Below are 18080 nucleotides of genomic sequence, written 5' to 3'. Positions count from 1 at the left end.
TTATCAACTTATTCACTCAAAAGTCTCAAACTTTTCAGTTTTTCTAATACAAAAATAAAGAAAAAGAAGTAGTTGTCGGAGTTTGAACTAAAAAACCAACGGGCAAAAGCACAATAATATCCACTTGATAGACAAATGTTGAACAAAGAAGAAATTAAAGAGTATACATAGAGACAAATGAAAATGTCCATATTTAATTTTCAAGAAAGAAGAGACACCCAATTTGTAAGTTAAAAGTATGCTACAATACCATTCCCCTACCACCAACCACCGTTTAATAGGGTGTACAAGAATAACATTGAATAAAATATAATATATTGAAATTAATTATATTAATATTCTATTTGTTCTATTTTATGTGACAGTAATTCACTTGACACAATATTAAAAAAAATATGAAATTTATGATCTAAACAATTCTAAAATATTTTTGTGAACAATCTTAAGTAAATAGATTCCTATAAAAATCTATATATAAATAACATAAGTTCTGAGTTGGGTAAAGGAAATGTAAAAAATAGGAAAAATTACCTAAGTACACTACTTATTTAACCATATTTTCTAAAATTTTCTATCATTTGAAAAAATTACAAAAATTCCTACTCTCTCAAATTCTCGAATACATCACTTTACGCGATGTATTCGGACGTTGAATGTCACGAACCAGACCGTCGTGATTGGCACCCACACTAACACTCCGGTGGGAGAACCATTACTACAACCCAACCAAGCAAATAATCTAAAAACTAAGACATTTAAATCAAACACTAAGGAAAATAAAAATAGAGTTCCCATAAACTCTAACAAAAGTCTAACAATAATAACTAACAATGTGGAAGAATAACCTAGAACCTGAAAGTCAATGTACCAAAACATTCTAACAATTAACCAAGTCTAAACAAGAAAGGGATACAACCCCAACTAATTAACTAATCAACTACCTAAAACAAATGTCTAAGTCCGAAAATGGTGGACATAGACGAAAGAGAATTCCATGGCATCCCGGAAGAATTGGCTCACCCTTGAATTCGAATGATCATTGATCTTCTAAGCGAGGTCTGTCAATAGCCTCTTGAAGATTCCCTGTACTCAACAAAAATAAGAGCAAGTGCAGAATCAGTAGACAACCACAGTGTACTGGTAGAATCACGCGGCTATCCCACTAGTGCAACATAAACAAGTCAAATAACATTATAATCACATGCATATATATCAACAAATACAATATTATCAACATTCACGAACAACTTCACATTTATATGTCAAATCATTGGTTCTCTCATGGAACCCAAACCCAAACAGTTAGCATGCCGTAACGTGGCAACCGATCCCATATTTATGTCGGAATGAGGCAATCGATCCCATAGTTATATCGGAACGTGGCAACCGATCCAAGTTAGTTACGTCGGAACGTGGCAACCGATCCCATTCACACACCATAATCACAATCACAAGTATATCATTAAGATCATACATTTAAGTCATGATTTCATGGCATTCATCAATTCTCTATCTCATTTTCAACAAGTGTGATCAACATTGCAACATTCATTCATATACAAGTATCATAATGAAGCAAGAACAAGCATACATCACACAATCATAGAATCACAACCATCACCTACCTCGAAATATGCTTGAAACCCTAAGAAACTTGATTCTTCCCTTTCCGGATTCGTTCCGCTTGTTCTTGGTCTACAAACAATCAATATAATATGGGAATAAATAAACAATCACTAATTACCCGAATTACTAAGAATTCTATGAATCCTAGATCAAACCCATGATCCCAATTATCCAATTTAGGATAGTTTCCACCATATAATTTATAAAAAACCCTCCCCCATCAATATTCACTCATTCTATTACGTTCTACGGATCAAAAAATGGATTCGGGGAGTGAAAAGCTTACTTTTTGCCTCAAGAATGGTGAAAAATGAGTATCAGTAGCCTGGGGGTCGTTCCTTAGCTCTAAAAGTCGAAAAGTACATAATGATGTTGTTTAGGGGTTTATTAACGACTTTAATTTGCACCGGGCCCGCCACATCGGCTATCACCCCGTCACAACGACGACTCCAGAGCGGTAAAAATCCCCGCCAAAGCGAAACAGAGAGCTATTTTAAGAACTCCAAAGTTCTCATTTCACAACACACCTCTAACCCACGATGCTCAATAAATACCCTTTACGCTAAGATCGATTTCCGGAGTTTTACTCACTCGAATTCAATTCTGTAAAGTCTTACGGATTCCTTAACGAGTTATCTAACTACTCATGTAATCAAAACCATAAATGATTCACCCGATTGTTACCAGATTTCCCTATACCTCAATGACTCCGATTTCGTCCAAATCTGGACAAGGTTGGGAAAATCCAAATACTACAAAAAAAGTTTTCTTGCCCCAAATTTTCCACCGTTGGCTTTTCTATAATGATGGGAACATGTCGTTACAATAGATATCAATTTACCCATCACTCGTCCCCGAGTGACAAACTTAGGAAGAAATAGGCTAAGCAAGGAATGGAGTAGTACATGAATCGACGAACAACTGGGGATACTTGTCTCGCATGTCCTCTCGATTTCCCAAGTAGCTTCCTCAATTGGACGATGCTTCCATTGAACTTTCACCGACTTAATCTCCTTGGTCCTCAACTTGCGCACATCATGATCAAGAATTGCAATCGGTTCCTCCATATATTGGAGGTCATTGTCTAGCACAATTGAGTCTCACTTAATGATATAATCCCCGTCACCATGATACCTCTTAAACATGGATACATGAAATACCGGATGAACACTCGATAAATTAAGAGGTAAAGCCAATCTATACGCTACCGGTCCCACACATTCAAAAATTTCAAATGGACCAATGTATCTAGGACTTAGCTTACCCTTCTTACCAAATTTCATCACCCCTTTTATAGGTGATACCTTAAGAAGAACATTTTCACCGGATTGAAACGTCATGTCTCTTACCTTATGATCCGCATACTTCTTTTGTCTACTATGGGCTGCTAGAAGCTTAGCTTGAATACTCTTAACCTTATCTTGAGCATCATTCACTAAATCAACCCCCAATGGCTTCACATCTCTAGTCTCAAACCATCCTATGGGTGATCTACATCCCCTCCCATAGAGTGCTTCGAATGGTGCCATATCAATACTGGAGTGATAACTATTATTATAAGAGAATTCACACAAAGGTAAGAACTTATCCCAATGCCCTCCAAAATCAATCACACATGCCCTCAACATGTCTTCTAATACTTGAATAGTCCTCTTCGACTGCCCGTTTGTCTGTGGATGGAAGGTTGTACTAAAAGTGAGTTGTGTGCCCAATTCATCATGTAATTTCCTCCAAAACTTGGATGTGAATTGGGTACCACGATCTAAGATGATAGAAAGGGGCACCACATGCAACATCACTATCTCATTCACATACACCTTAGCCAATTGTTCAGCATTATAATCTATTCTTATCGGAAAAAAATGGGCTGACTTAGTCAATCTATCAACCACAACCGAAATAGAATCAAACTTCCCCAAAGTCTTGGGAAGACCAACCACAAAATTCATGGCTATTCTTCCCCTTTTCCATTCCGAAATTGGCATTCTTTGACAATTTTGACACTTTGCCACAAACTCCGCTATGTCTTTCTCATGCCCAGCCACCAACAAATTTGTTTCAGATCTCTATACATCTTGGTGACCCCCGGATGAATAGAATATAGTGAACCATGACACTCTGCCAACAATTTCTCAATTAAGTCATCTACTCTAGGAACACATATTCTCCCTTTGAAATTGAGCATACCATCCGCATCGAGAGTGATCTTTTGTGCCTTACCAATCGCAGTCTTCTTTCTAAGTTCCTCCAAATTCTCATCTTCAAATTGCTTGGCTTTGATCTCTTCCATAAAAGTGGCCCTTACCTCAATACTAGCTAACACCCCACCTCATTCTGAGATGCCCAATTGCATGAACTTAGACTCTAAGGTCTGAATTTCTTTAGCCAAAGGTCGCTTGGCTACACTTAATCATACTTATTGCTTTTCGACTCAAAACGTCTGCCATTACATTAGCCTTGCCCGGATAGTATTGAATGGTCACATCATAATCTTTAAGTAACTCCATCCACCTTCGATGTCTCAAATTCAGATCCTTTTGAGTGAAAACATTCTGCAAACTACGATGATCAGTTAACACTTCACACTTAACACCATAGAGGTAATGCCGCCATATCTTAAGAGCAAACACTACCGCTGCCAACTCTAAATCATGTGTCGGATAATTTCTCTCATGCACCTTCAATTGGCGCGACGCATAGGCTATAACATTCTTATCCTGCATTAACACCGCGCCCAACCCATAATGAGAAGCATCACAATAAACTATAAAATCCTTACCTTCCACCGGTAATGCTAAAATAGGAGCGGTGGTCAAGAGAGTCTTGAGCTTTCGAAAGCTCTCCTCACATTTTTCAGTCCATTCAAATAGTATCTCCTTTTTGGTTAGATTAGTCAAGTGTATGGCGATAGAAACAAAGTTCTTCACAAAACGACGATAATATCTAGCGAGCCCAACAAAACTCCTAACTTTCGTCACAGAGCTAGGTCTAACCCAATTCTTAATCGCCTCAATCTTTTGGGGATCTACCATTACCCATTCTTTTGAAATTACATGCCCCAAAAATGCAATCGATTTCAACCAAAATTCACACTTAGAAAATTTAGCATAAAGTTTTTGCTTCCCAAGAACACCCAAAACACTAATAAGATAGTTGACATGCTCTTTCTCACTTTTCGAATAGACCAAAATATCATCAATAAAGACTATAATGAACGAATCAAGAAATGGTTTGAACACCTCATTCATCAAACTCATCAAAGTTGCAGGCGCATTGGTCAAACCAAAAGACATAACAAAAAACTCATAGTGCCCATAGCGAGTTCTAAACGCCGTTTTGGGCACATCCTCAGGCCAAATTTTCAATTAATGGTAACCGGATCTTAGATCAATCTTAGAGAAAATTGATGCACCTTGCAATTGGTCAAAAATATCATATATTCGAGGCAAAGGATACTTATTTTGAATAGTGAGCTTATTCAATTGCCGATAATATATACACATTCTCATACTACCATCATTTATCTTAACAAACAAAACGAGGGCACCCCATGGGGAAACACTAGGACGAATAAATTCTTTATCAAGAAGTTCTTGGATTTAAGCCTTAAGCTCTCTTAATTCTGTCGGAATCATGTGATAGGGAGGGATAGAAATAGAGCGCGTACCAGACTCTAAATCAATGCAAAAATCTATATCTCTATCCGAAGGCATATCAGGCAAATCATTAGGAAATACTTCCCTGAACTCAGACACCACATGAATATACTCAATGGATGGAGCCTCAATCTCAACATCTCTAATATGAGCCAAATAAGTCAAATAACCCTGCTCTACCAGTTTACTAGCCCGAATGGAGGATATAATCTTAGTTTGCTTAGGCTTGTACACCCCTTCCCACTTTTATTTTTCCCTTTCCAGAATTTCTAGAGTTATAGACTTAGTATTACAATTAGGCACAACATAATAGGAGGACAACCAAGTCATGCCTAAGATTATATCAAAGTCAATCATATCCAAAATCACTAAATCAGCCTAAGTCTGAAATCTCATAAACAAAAAAGGACAAGCACGATAAACATGGGTAACTATGACTAACTCTCCAACTGGGTAGAAACACAAATAGGGGCATCAAGAATATCACAAATCATAGTAAACTCTGAGGAAAATCGCACAAATACATATGAGTAAGTAGAACCGGGATCAAACAACACATTAGCCATCCGATCACAAACAAGAATAGTACATGTGATCACCGCATAAGACGCCTCCGCCTCATTCTTTCCCATAACACTGAACCCTATCATCATGACGAGCCACTTCCCTGCCTGGTTGCGTGTTACCCCTACCTCCGTTACCATTACCATTTCCTCTACCTTCACGACCTCATTAATTACCTCATTGCCCACCTTGTGGACGTCGTCGACCTTTATTACCATTCTCTGTGGGTACCACTGCTCTAGATTGCTGCTGCGCGGAATCTAACACACGTGGGTGGGGACAATCTCTCCTCATATGCCCAGGTTCTCCACAGTTGTAACAAGTGCGATCAAAAGATGGTATGCCGCCCGTCGAAGGCGCGACTCACTGGCTATTCTGAAAATTATGAGATGAAGTTTCTGAGTAACTACTTATAGAGGCGGGCATAACGGACTAAATTGGCTTGACTGCAAGCGTTGGTCTTCCAGACCCTTTGGAATAAGAACCTTGAAAGCTACCCGAGTTCTTGGCCCTTTTTGCCCACGCCTTAGCTTAACTGTCACGCCTCACCCCCTCCACTTTCTTACATAACATGTTACCTCATTGAAGCTCCTCCCTGCAGAAGTCATATGAACAGATAATACTTGCAACTCAGAATTCAATCCTCTAATAAATAACTGAATCATCTCCTCCTCTGTAGTCACCAACTGTGTAGCATATCTAGACAAATCATAGAACTTGGCCTCATAAGCAGCCACAGTCATACCACCTTGCTCCAAAGCCATAAACTCATCTTTCTTGCGATCCATCAAAGTCCTAGGCACATATTTCTCTAGAAACAGAGCATGAAATTAGGTCCAAGTAAGTGGAGGTAAAGTAGAAGATCTACATTCTATATAAGCTCTCCACCACTGCTTAGCCTCACCTTAAAGTTAGAAAGAGACAAACTCAACCCCATGCTGATGAACAATACCCAAATCATGAAGCCTCTCATAGCAATCCAGAATGAACTCATAAGCATCCTCATTCTCAGAACCAAGAAACACATGAGGCTTTAGCTTCAGAAACTTAGTCAACATTTCATGCTCATTACCAGTCATAACAGAACCCAACAAAGGACGGAAGAAAGCATCATTACCCCTAGTCCTACCCACCTTGGGCGCAGTGCTAGCAACAGGAGGATTAGTAGGAGCTTAAGTTGCTTGAGCAGAAGGAAGCACTCCAGGACCAACCAATCCCTTTAAGAACGACATGATCTATTGAGCTAACACTGGATCGAAAGGAGGAACACATGTAGTCTCAGCATGCACATCTCCCTCTTGTCCCAAATCCTCAACATCAACATCAATATTCTCATCTATCTCTTCATAATGCACATGAGAGTTCTCATTCATAAGAGCATTCTCATCAAGAGCTCTATTTCCAACAGGTTCTACTCTTCCACGGCCTCTACCCCTATCTCTTTCTTTACCCTTGCCTCGACCGCGACCTCTCGCTGTAGATTCCTCGACCAGAGCATTGATGGGAGCTATGAGCCTAACGTCGTTGAATCTAGTATTAACCATCTGCGAACAGAAGAGTGAAGGAGGTTAGATACTAATTTGAATCGCCAGATACCAATTGGAATAAAGTCATAGTACGAAAGGAGACAAGAGAAAAATAGAGATTTCCTAAAGTCCTATTGCCTCTCGAAGAAAAGTAAAGGGGTCCCTGTACCGTTCTGTGAGACTCTACTAGACTCGTTTTGGTACATCGAGATCAACGACCCTAGGCTCTGATACCAACATTGTCATGACCCAGACCGTCGTGATTGGCACCCACACTAACACTCCGGTGGGAGAACCACTACTACAACCCAACCAAGAAAATAATCTAAAAACTAAGGCATTTAAATCAAATACTAAGGAAAATAAAAATAGAGTTCTCATAAACTCTAACAAAAGTCTAACAATAATAACTAATAATGCAGAAGAATAACCTAGAACCTGAAAGTCAATGTACCAAAACATTCTAACAATGAACCAAGTCTAAACAAGAAAGGGATACAACCCCAACTAATGAACTAATCAACTAGCTAAAATAAATGTCTAAGTCCGAAAATGGTGGACATAGACGAAAGAGTATTCCATGGCAGCTCGAAAGAATAGGCTCACCCTTGAATTCGAATGATCATTGATCTTCTAAGCGAGATCTGTCAATAGCCGCTTGATGATGCCCTGTACTCAACAAAAATAAAAGCAAGTGCAGAATCAGTACACAATCACAGTGTACTGGTAGGATCACGCGGTTATCCTACTAGTGCAACATAAACAAGTCAAACAACATTATAATCACATGCATATATATCAACAAATACAATATTATCAACATTCATGAACAATGAACAACTTCACATTTATATGTCAAATCATTCGTCCTCTCATGGAACCCAAACCCAAACAGTTAGCATGCCGAAACGTGGAAACCGATCCCATATTTATACTGGAACGTGGCAACCGATCACATTCACACACCATAATCACAATCACAAGTATATCATCAAGATCATACATTTAAGTCATGATTTCATGGCATTCATCAATTCTCTATCTCATTTACAACAAGTGTGATCAACACTGCAACATTCATAAATATACAAGTATCATAATGAAGCAAAAACAAGCATACATCACACAATCATAGAATTACAACCATTACCTACCTCGAAATAAGCTTGAAACCCTAAGAAACTTGATTCTTCCCTTTCCAGATTCGTTCCGCTTGTTCTTGGTCTATAAACAATCAATATAATACGGGAATCAATAAACAATCACTAATTACCAGAATTACTAACAATTCTATGAACCCTAGATCAAACTCATGATCTCAATTATCCAATTTAAGGTTGTTTCCACCATAGAATCTATAAAAAAAAAAAAAAAAAAACCCCATCAATATTCACCCATTCTATTACGTTTTATGGATCGAAAAATGGATTCGGGGAGTGAAAAGTTTACCTTTAGCCTCAAGAATGGTGAAAAACGAGTATAAGTCAACTAGGGATCGTTCCTTAGCTCTAAAAGTCGAAAAGTGCATAATGAGGTCGTGTAAGGGTTTAATAACCACTTTAATTCGCACCAGGCCCGCCACAGCGGCGACGCCAGAGCAGCAAAAATCCCCGCCAGAGCGAAACATAAAGTTATTTCAAGAACTCCAAAATTCTCATTTCACAACACACCTCTAACCCACGACGCTCAGTAAATACCATTTACGCTAAGATCGATTCCGGGAGTTCTACTCACCCGAATTCAATTCCGTAAAGTCGTACGGATTCCTTAACGAGTTATCTAACTACTCATGTAATCAAAATCATAAATGATTCACCCAATTGTTACCAAATTTCCCTACACCTCAATGACTCTGATTTCGTCCTAATCTGGACAAGGTTGGAAAAATCCAAATACTATAAAAAAAGTTTTCCGGCCCCAAATTTTCCCCCGTTGGCTTTTCTATAACGACGGGAACAGGTCGTTACATTGAGTGATGCATTCGAAACTGAGACGTGATGTATTCGAAATCGGGACACAATGTATCGAGATATTTTGAGATGTATCTGGATTTCATCAAATTTAAGAGATTTTTGTAATTTAGAAAAGAAAAAAGATAAAATATAATTAGTTCTTAACACTATGAAATTCGTTTAAAAAATCCCCAAAAAAGTAGGAAGTGGGCTTTGTTATTGGTCAAGATGAAATCAAGGCATATCGACAATGGAATGAGTGTGGTCATGACTCATGAGATGAGTGAATGGAAATAAAAATGAAAATGATGGCTACTCTGTTGTGAATAGAAGAAGCACTACTAAAATTAGTGTAAAAATCGAGGATCGAAATTAATGGAATTCCTCAAATATTTTTAAAGAATAATTAACGTCAAATTGATGGATTGTACATCATTAGTTTGATTTGGGTCGGTACCTAAAAATTGATGAATAAAATCGGTTAAAATTGAGAGACAACTGAAGGAGTACGTCACTTTTAATAAATTAAAAAGTAACAGAGAACTTTTTTTAAAAAATTGAAGGATAATGTTAGTTTTTCAGAAATATATATAAAGAAAATGTAATTACTAGGAATAAAATCCAAGTATTTACTATGACATTGAACAATTCTCTGCTACTAAACTACACATACTCTTTAATTGAATATTTTTATTATTTTTGTTTTAATTTTTGAATGCAATTATGCGCTTCAAAAACTTATGGAGTCTTTAGGTTTAAGTAAAAAATAATAAAATTTGAGGGACTCTCATTGATTTTCTTTCAAAATAAAATTTAAATCTTTTTTATAATTTTTGTGCGGGAAAACAAATCGACAAGGGTTCATCGATTTTCATCAAAAATAACAAAACCCACGAATTTGGTCGGTTTTTCAACTGCATCTGTTGATTATAGGTTTGCAAATGGTACAGTTTAAGAGGTTATTTTATGATACTTATACCTTATCGGTGTTTTCAGTTATTTTATGATATTACCATATCGTTGTTTTTTTGGTTATTTTATATAACCAAATTAGACTTTTGAAAATCGCTCCATGATTTTTGTTTTTCTTCAATATCGGTATGGACGGTTAATTTCGATATTTCTAATATATATATATAAGTTAAAATACGCTATCATATCTACCTGTATATGATTTTGGGAAAAAAATTCCAGATATTCGTATAATTCTGTTGTTTTATAAGTGAAGAAAACAAGAATAAAGATCCATCTCATTGTATTATGATAGTGTAAAACAATATTAAGCAAAGACAACATAATTTAGATCACACGTACAAAAAGAAATCAATCAAACTGAAACTCAAAAACGGAGTCTACTTAAGTATTCAATAAAAGAAATTTAAATCATAAGAGAGAAACAATATGCAATAACTTGTAGCTTGTTAGAAGGTGTTAGGACTTTTGAGTGTTAATTATATTGTCACTTCCATTATCTTTAAGTCTAAATCAATGATTTTAACAATTTGTTATTTTAAATCATATATTAGTTGATACAACTCAATATTTTTTTATTAAATTTTATAAAATATAAACCTAGCTAATTATTCGGCACAATTATAAATTTATATAAAAATAGTCTATTTTATTAAAAGAAACCTAAAAATCAGTTCAGAGCGATTTGATTCAGTCAACTTTTAAAAAAACCATTGGGTGGCGATGAAATTCGATCTCAGTACCATTTCCCATTTCCCCTTCGCTGATCACACAAAGACATTCATTAACCAACCAAACCCTTTTTACATGTTTTAACTTGTATACCTACTACTATCAGGTAAATAACAGATACATCAATAACATATCCCCAATGCACACAAGTATTTCTCATTACAAAGAAAAGAAACCAATACATCACAACCAAGCATAAAGATGCTTATTAAGTTTTGCAAGGGCAACAAATGCCTCTCTTTTGAAAAGGTATAATAATAAATATAAGAAAAGAGTCAATGGTGGTGCTATGTTTGAAACAAATAGAAAGAAAATAACAAGATAAATGTGCCCACAAGAGCATTCACAGCACAACAGCAGATCATTCATTCTCTCTGCTTCTCAGGAAGAAAAAAAATAATCAGAAGCCAGCAATTCCATAACCTTTACCTCCGCCAAAGATATGTAACCTAGGCCCCCAAAGGCTTTGGTTTTAAAAATAATGCTGAGAGGTTGCATGGGGAAGTAGAATCAAAATTCCCCGTGCCTGTATTAATAAATAACCACGACAGACAAACAACGTATCATAAAGGAAAAGAAAATACTTATCCCAACAAAATCAAGCTGCCAGCTCAGAAGACATTATAATCCTGTTCTCTTTTATTCCCTTTCTAATTCCTTCATGAGACGCCATTGTCAACAGCAACAGTAAAGAATAAACTCATCGATGGCTCTAAGAAGCACAATAGCCACCAACCCTGGGGCCACAAAACAGTTAACTCTTTAACTTGGATTTCCAACCGGCATTGGCTGCCAATGTTGACCACCAGCTTGTCCGGCCATCTCATTGCCAAACTGCTCGGATGGAGTACTTAATTCAGCAGATGATGATCTACTAGGATGTGCTTCGGCATTTCCATGTCTTACAGTCTTATCATCAAATGCAATACGTTGGAAATTTTCTACAAGTAAATCAGGAGTAGACTTTTGTAGAGATTGAGGATTTGACACAGTTGAATTTTGAACCGATGGCGGCAGGAGCCAATGAAACCATTCATTTCTCCGCCTTAACTTTTCACCCTGCAACACAAGGAATAAATATTTTAGAAACTGTAACAGTTTTTGAGGCAAATACTATACAAATACTCTTAAAAGTGCTCCTAGTTATGAAACACTAAATGCCTAAATAGGCCCATGCAAGAGTGTAGATGCAAATACTACCAAAGTATTTTCATGGTTGGGCCATCAAGCAATTTCCTAGTTCTGAACATCTCAATCATCTCAGGACATCAGCAAACAAACACTATATAATTCAAACAGCAGCAACTGTGAACGTAGGACACATTAACAAGGATGAATTACAAATCATAATTTTGTTTCTAGAAGACCTACGTCAAAGAACATGGTGGGCAATGCATAAGGCTATTGAATTCTTAAAAATCATTTACAAGGGTAACAGACTCTAGGTGTACACAAGCCTCCGTGCTCACATCTCTAACGTCTTCAACAAGTGCTCCATTCTTTAGCAACACAAGCACTTCGCCAAAAACTCAAATAACACGTAGTGAACCCTTTCTTTTTGGCCAGAGAAAGTAGAGACTAAGGAGTCGTTTGGTTGGGAACAAGTTTATCCTGGGATGACTTATCCCACCATATATGGGATAGCTTATCCCACCACTATGGTATAAATGGTGGGATAAGTTATGCCAAACATGGCAACCAAACAAGACACAAAAATTTTATCCCATCACTATTTTCTTATCCCATGACTATTTATTTTTATCTCTCACACCAAGCGACCCCTAAAAGTCTAAATAGACCACAAACCACATATAGAAAGGATACCTGCACTTCTACAACAGTAGAGAACCTCACAGCATTCAGTATCAATTGTATATTATCTGTCAATTCCATTACCTGCAAAAATGAAAAAAGTGGTTCTTATCTTAAAACTGTTCGATGTATTTAATTGCATAAAATGAAATGTGGAACCATAAATCGATATTAGAGTATTATTTGGTCTTCATTTTTTTTTTATTACATTCAACTAATTTCATTTAGACTCCGTATTGTTCACAAAATTTCAGGTTTTCTTTTTCATCTCCGTTTACTCGACAATCTCCACAAGCACAAATTCCGCTTCTTATATGACCAAAATTTCTTTCACAAACCACCTATGCCCTCTATTAGAATAGGAATTCATTAAAAAATGATTTATTGTATAGTGTACAACCGGTATGTACAGAAATTTGGCAGGCCAAAATAGGCCAAGTTTATCACAGCAAACAAAGTTACCACAAAAAGAATGCTAAAGGCATGCATGTAAGTGAGGTTACTCTGAGATATACAGAAGAACCATTGATCTAAAAGGATATCTACAGACTTCTCCATCCACCTTCAACTCGGCCCTGAAAGTATAATCATCCAACGTATGTCACTGTGATGCAGCAAAAATTTCAAAGAACTATCACAAACAACATTATTATACAGATAGAACACCAGCTGTTGATCTCCATTTTCATCAAGTCCTCAATACATCTCTTCACTTCCCACATATTTAGACAACCCTTCATATGATTCTAAGCTGTCAATATCTTTGAGGTAAGATTGCCTTTTTAAATTAATACTCCTTGGACAACAACAATTCAACAAAAGCAGGCTGGACCCTACAACCTACTGTGGCCAGATCACCTTGTAGCAGGGAACATTCACATATTGCACTCATTAGTCATTACCATCCCATCAAACAGGCACTCACTTCACATTGCACAGTTATAACATCATACATAGAAGTTAGAACATTGGTTAATCCAACAATTTGATGTACAAACAGTCATTTCTTGTGCTGACATGACTTTCTGCTCATGATGCATAAGCATTTCAATCTAGTGAGTAGTGACTCCAACTCCAAATAATTACAATGAACATTAATACTTGGAAAGAATATCTGGACAAAGCCCAACATGACATAAATTATACCATAGAATGATCAAATCCACTCATTTGCTTACAACTACCTGGTCATATCATGGAACTGTAGAAGAAAGAGGGACAAGATCATGCAACTCTACAAGCGTTCCACCCCAACTAGTTCGGATAATGCAGGATTTTTTCCTAAGGAAGGAGTTAGAATTAATTTTACCTTTTTTTCCTCCAGTAAAACTTGTAACAGAGAAAAGGCAACAACGATAAGAGAGATAGAGAATTAGAGACCGGGAGACCTCCAGTTGCAATGAACTACTAACTACCATGGCTCTCTCCCACTGATTTTTTTAATAAGAGTATGGATCTCTCTCACGGATTTTATGCCCAAATCTTGAAAATAACCCTAAGAACCTCAAAAACAAGTTGTCACAGAAGACTAAGGAGACTCACCCTTGGCACCAGAAAAAAAGTACAAACAGAGAAGGAAACTCCAAAGGATCAAGTACAAAAACATCATATCAAGATGTCTGTCCATTAACCATGCTCAGCAACACTATTAACAATACCAGCAATAACGTGAATTAATATGTGGGGATGCTTTTTCAAAAGCATGAGCTACTAATACAGCTGAAAATATTAGCCATGAACTAAGGGTCAAGAGAACACTCCAACCAACTCACTTTCTTGAAGCCTGCGATTAGTGTAACCGGAACCCATCCATGTTCATCCATGTTCTGTCGCAAGAATGTGTCCTTAATTAAATTCTCATTACTGCAACAAAATTTAGGGACAAGACGACTTTAGAATACCAATACAGTTAAGGCAGCCACTAAATAAGAGCAATTACAAGCAAATAGAACAAAGATATATCTACCTGAAATAATAATCCATCTGGTTCACTATTCTAGTATGCAACTGGGTATTTGGAACATGAAAGAAGGGCACAGGAGAAAACATAGGCCCTCTGAATGAATCAGGGAATGGACCTGGCAAATAAAATACCGATGGAACTTCTGCATATTGGTTAAAGTATCAGTAGGGACACAAAATGGGGTTTAATAACTCAGAAAAAAGATCTCGATAAGTAAAACATCTCACCAGAGTAAACCATGGGAGGTCGATAGGGCTGCACAGGAATGGGCATTGGTATAAAAGGTGGAGACGTATGAGGTGGGGCCCCCATATATGGCCTAGCTGGACCTCTGTGCGGCTGCATGTGTGCATCCCTATTCACCCAACCTCTGTGAGGTTTCAAATCCTGATTTCGACGTTCCTGATCACGCCTACCCCCGTAACCATTCTGATATGTGCCATCTCCACGGGGATGTGGACCAACATTGCCCCTCCTATTTGCATTTCGTTGATGTTGGTGGTCAATTCCACCATGTGATTGAGCTCCAAATCCTCCCCATTGTCCACCATCCCTGTGACTATAATCCCTTGAAGAAGACTCAACACCAGAATTACCTGTCTTCCCAGAATTATTAAGGACTGTTTCCACCTCAAAACCTTGGGCCTGCTGTGGAGAAAAGACACCATTCGCTGATGCATTATGGTTTGAATTACCACCACCGCGCTTCATAGACCTTTGGCGGCTGGGTACAACATGGTTCAGCATTGTATCAGGGTTTACATTGTTAGTATTAGCTTGCCTATGAGAAGCTGATGCCATCCCGGGGTCCTAGCATGTGCAAGCATAACCAGACAAATAAATGATCAATATATTGGACACATGATAAAACGAGAGCCAAGCAGCAGATAGAGCAAAAACAACCGCAATTAGTGCACTTCAATCCTAAGGTAGTTTGTATCAGCTATATTAATCCTCAATTCCAAAAATCAGTTAGAGAAAAGTAGCATTGAGGAATGTGGAATAACCTGTGATAGAGAAACTGATCTAGACGGAGTTTTGAGTAAGTCAGAAGAAGAAGAAGATAATTTAGGTGAAGCCTTGGTGGAGTCAGAGAGAGAAGGCCAAGAGACAGCACCCATAACAGGACTAAGATCGGCTGCACCATTTGAGGGTTTATTCCAAGCCTGCTTTTTAGCCCCATTGCCGTTGGTGCCGTCACTGCTTCCATTATCGGAGTTCTCAATCTGAGCTTCTGTAGTGGCATCTAACGAAGACGCACTATCGGCTTGTTCAGGAGGCGAACAATCAGAGGAGTGAACGTCTTGCTCACAAGACCCCTGAGGAGAAAGTGGAGGTGAAGAGGAGGTCACCGCAATGGTAGATTCTGATTCACCAATGCGAACAACCTGCTTCCATGGAGAGGAAACGCCACGCGTGGCTGATGATCGCGGAGACTCCTGTTGGCGGTTGGAACCACCGGTTTCCGATGTAGTATTCCGGTGAGAGTTATGAACCGGGCCAGTAGTAGATGTAGCCATAAAAACTAGGGTTTGTTTATACGGAATCAAAAACTTCCAAAAATCGAAGACGGCTTCTAATTAGTGTTTCTATACCTGAATATCCTTTAGTTGATTGACTATTCCTAAACAACAAATAAACAAAATATTGAATCGATCAAAATTTTCTACAGAGCCTAACAGATTTAGCATTAAAATACATCAGAGGAATCGATGAATGCAAATAAAAGTTGCAGTGTATAACTGATTATAAAAACAATAAAAGACGATCACTGTGCTCAACACCAGAGCTCCAAAACAAACAAACAACGAGCAGAGAGAGACGAGCTTTCTCTCTCCTTTTTCTCTCTCCTCCCTATGCTGTATTTTCTTCTTTGCTTAGCAGTAGAGAAACCCCTACCCTAAAGTTCTACTTGCACTGAAAAAGTACTTTCACGGTCTCCAAGCTGGCAATTAATCCCTTCGATCTTTCGCGTGAGGTATAAGGTCAAAAATAAAATATAGAATTACTTTATTTATTTATTTTTTTATAACCGAAAAATCCGTCTGTGACCCGCCCTTTGGACAAATCACAGCCNCTTTGGACCAATCACAGCCTTCTAAACTCGGTGGATAATGGGCCCGCCCCTCTACCCTTCTCCACTTAAATCCGGGCTTCGCTTTGCATGGTGTGAGGCTTGAACCTGCGACCTAAGCCACAAATCCTCCACCTTTTGCCACTTGAGCTAGGCCTTGGGGGCTAGAATTATTTTATTCTTGTTTGAAGATATTAGCTATTTTTTAAATTACTTATTTCAATACTTATAATATAGAGATTAAAAAAAAATTTGATCATCATGATGTTTTGGCTAATTTACTCGCACCTTAACTAATTTCATGAAATATAAGTACCATCTACCAACCAAAGTTAGGATTAGGATAGATGGAAAGAATCACTTAGTGCCGCTTTTTTTATTGTCTCTGTTGAGCTTTGGAGCTGAGACATCATGATTTTCAATCACTTCATTAACCACTAGACGTGCTCGAGATAATTAATCACATGATAACATGTTCTCAAACAACCCCTTTAGAGTCTCGTTTAGTAGTCGAATAAGAAACACGTTATTTATGTATTGATTTTCGTATTATTTATACAACGTTTGATAGGTATAGGAAGATAAGAAATAAGTTATTAAGTATGAAATGAGTTAAGTGTCAAAAACACACATATATTATCCCTATTATTTTTAGCTTCATATCTAAACTATTGAGAGTGTAAAAACACACCTAATCTATCACTCATTAGTTTGAATAAAAACACCTCAATACTGATTGGACCAAATGTGTGCACACACATGCTCAGGCGCGTTTGGCCCAAAATTTCGTTCACGTGACTTTTTTTTGTTTTCTGACACTTTTTTTACTAAGTGTCAAAAACACATTCAAACTATCTAATTATTTTTAGTTTCATACCTAAATTATTAAAAGTGCAAGAAACACACCTCAATGTTGATTGGACCTTAAATTTTTTCATCCACGTGGCTTCCTTTTTTTTTTTGCTAACACATTCTTTTTCTTAAATGTTCAATTGATTTTTCAAAAGTAAAGTTATGTGTTTCTATTTATATTTTTAGTCGAAATTGTTACATGTGTTAGTTATGTCTTGTCACAATAAAATTATTTTTCACGTGATAATTTTTTTATTTTAAAAAGAGAGTTGATACACATACCATTACATATTACTTGAGGTATGTTTCTCCCACATCTTATAGTTTTAAGTATAAAACGAATAGTGTATT

The 18080-nt window shown here is 37.3% G+C and overlaps 1 protein-coding gene across 4 annotated transcripts in view; it reads right to left on the bottom strand.

Moving 5' to 3' along the window:
• The window catches only part of LOC125849311 (la-related protein 1C-like), a 20372-nt gene extending 3803 nt beyond the window's left edge, over nt 1-16569 (bottom strand). The window contains exons 1-6 of one of the 4 annotated variants that reach the window (XM_049529378.1): nt 15811-16569; nt 15031-15613; nt 14807-14945; nt 14613-14703; nt 12853-12924; nt 11788-12087 (exon numbers count right to left, since the gene is read on the bottom strand). In XM_049529378.1, the coding sequence (XP_049385335.1) occupies nt 11791-12087; nt 12853-12924; nt 14613-14703; nt 14807-14945; nt 15031-15613; nt 15811-16323 (1695 nt within the window). In that variant the 5' untranslated portion in view covers nt 16324-16569 and the 3' untranslated portion in view covers nt 11788-11790. Of the gene's footprint in view, nt 1-11523; nt 12088-12852; nt 12925-14612; nt 14704-14806; nt 14946-15030; nt 15614-15810 lie in introns of those variants that run through there. The other 3 variants (XM_049529375.1, XM_049529376.1, XM_049529377.1) reach the window with 3 other exon arrangements.
• Nucleotides 16570-18080: the final 1511 nt, after the last annotated feature.

Source organism: Solanum stenotomum, chromosome 12 (genome assembly GCF_019186545.1).
Source record: "Solanum stenotomum isolate F172 chromosome 12, ASM1918654v1, whole genome shotgun sequence".
In the NCBI taxonomy this organism is placed as follows: Eukaryota; Viridiplantae; Streptophyta; class Magnoliopsida; order Solanales; family Solanaceae; genus Solanum; species Solanum stenotomum.
Note: the sequence above shows the minus strand (reverse complement) of the source record. Positions and strands in the feature narration are given on the sequence as shown.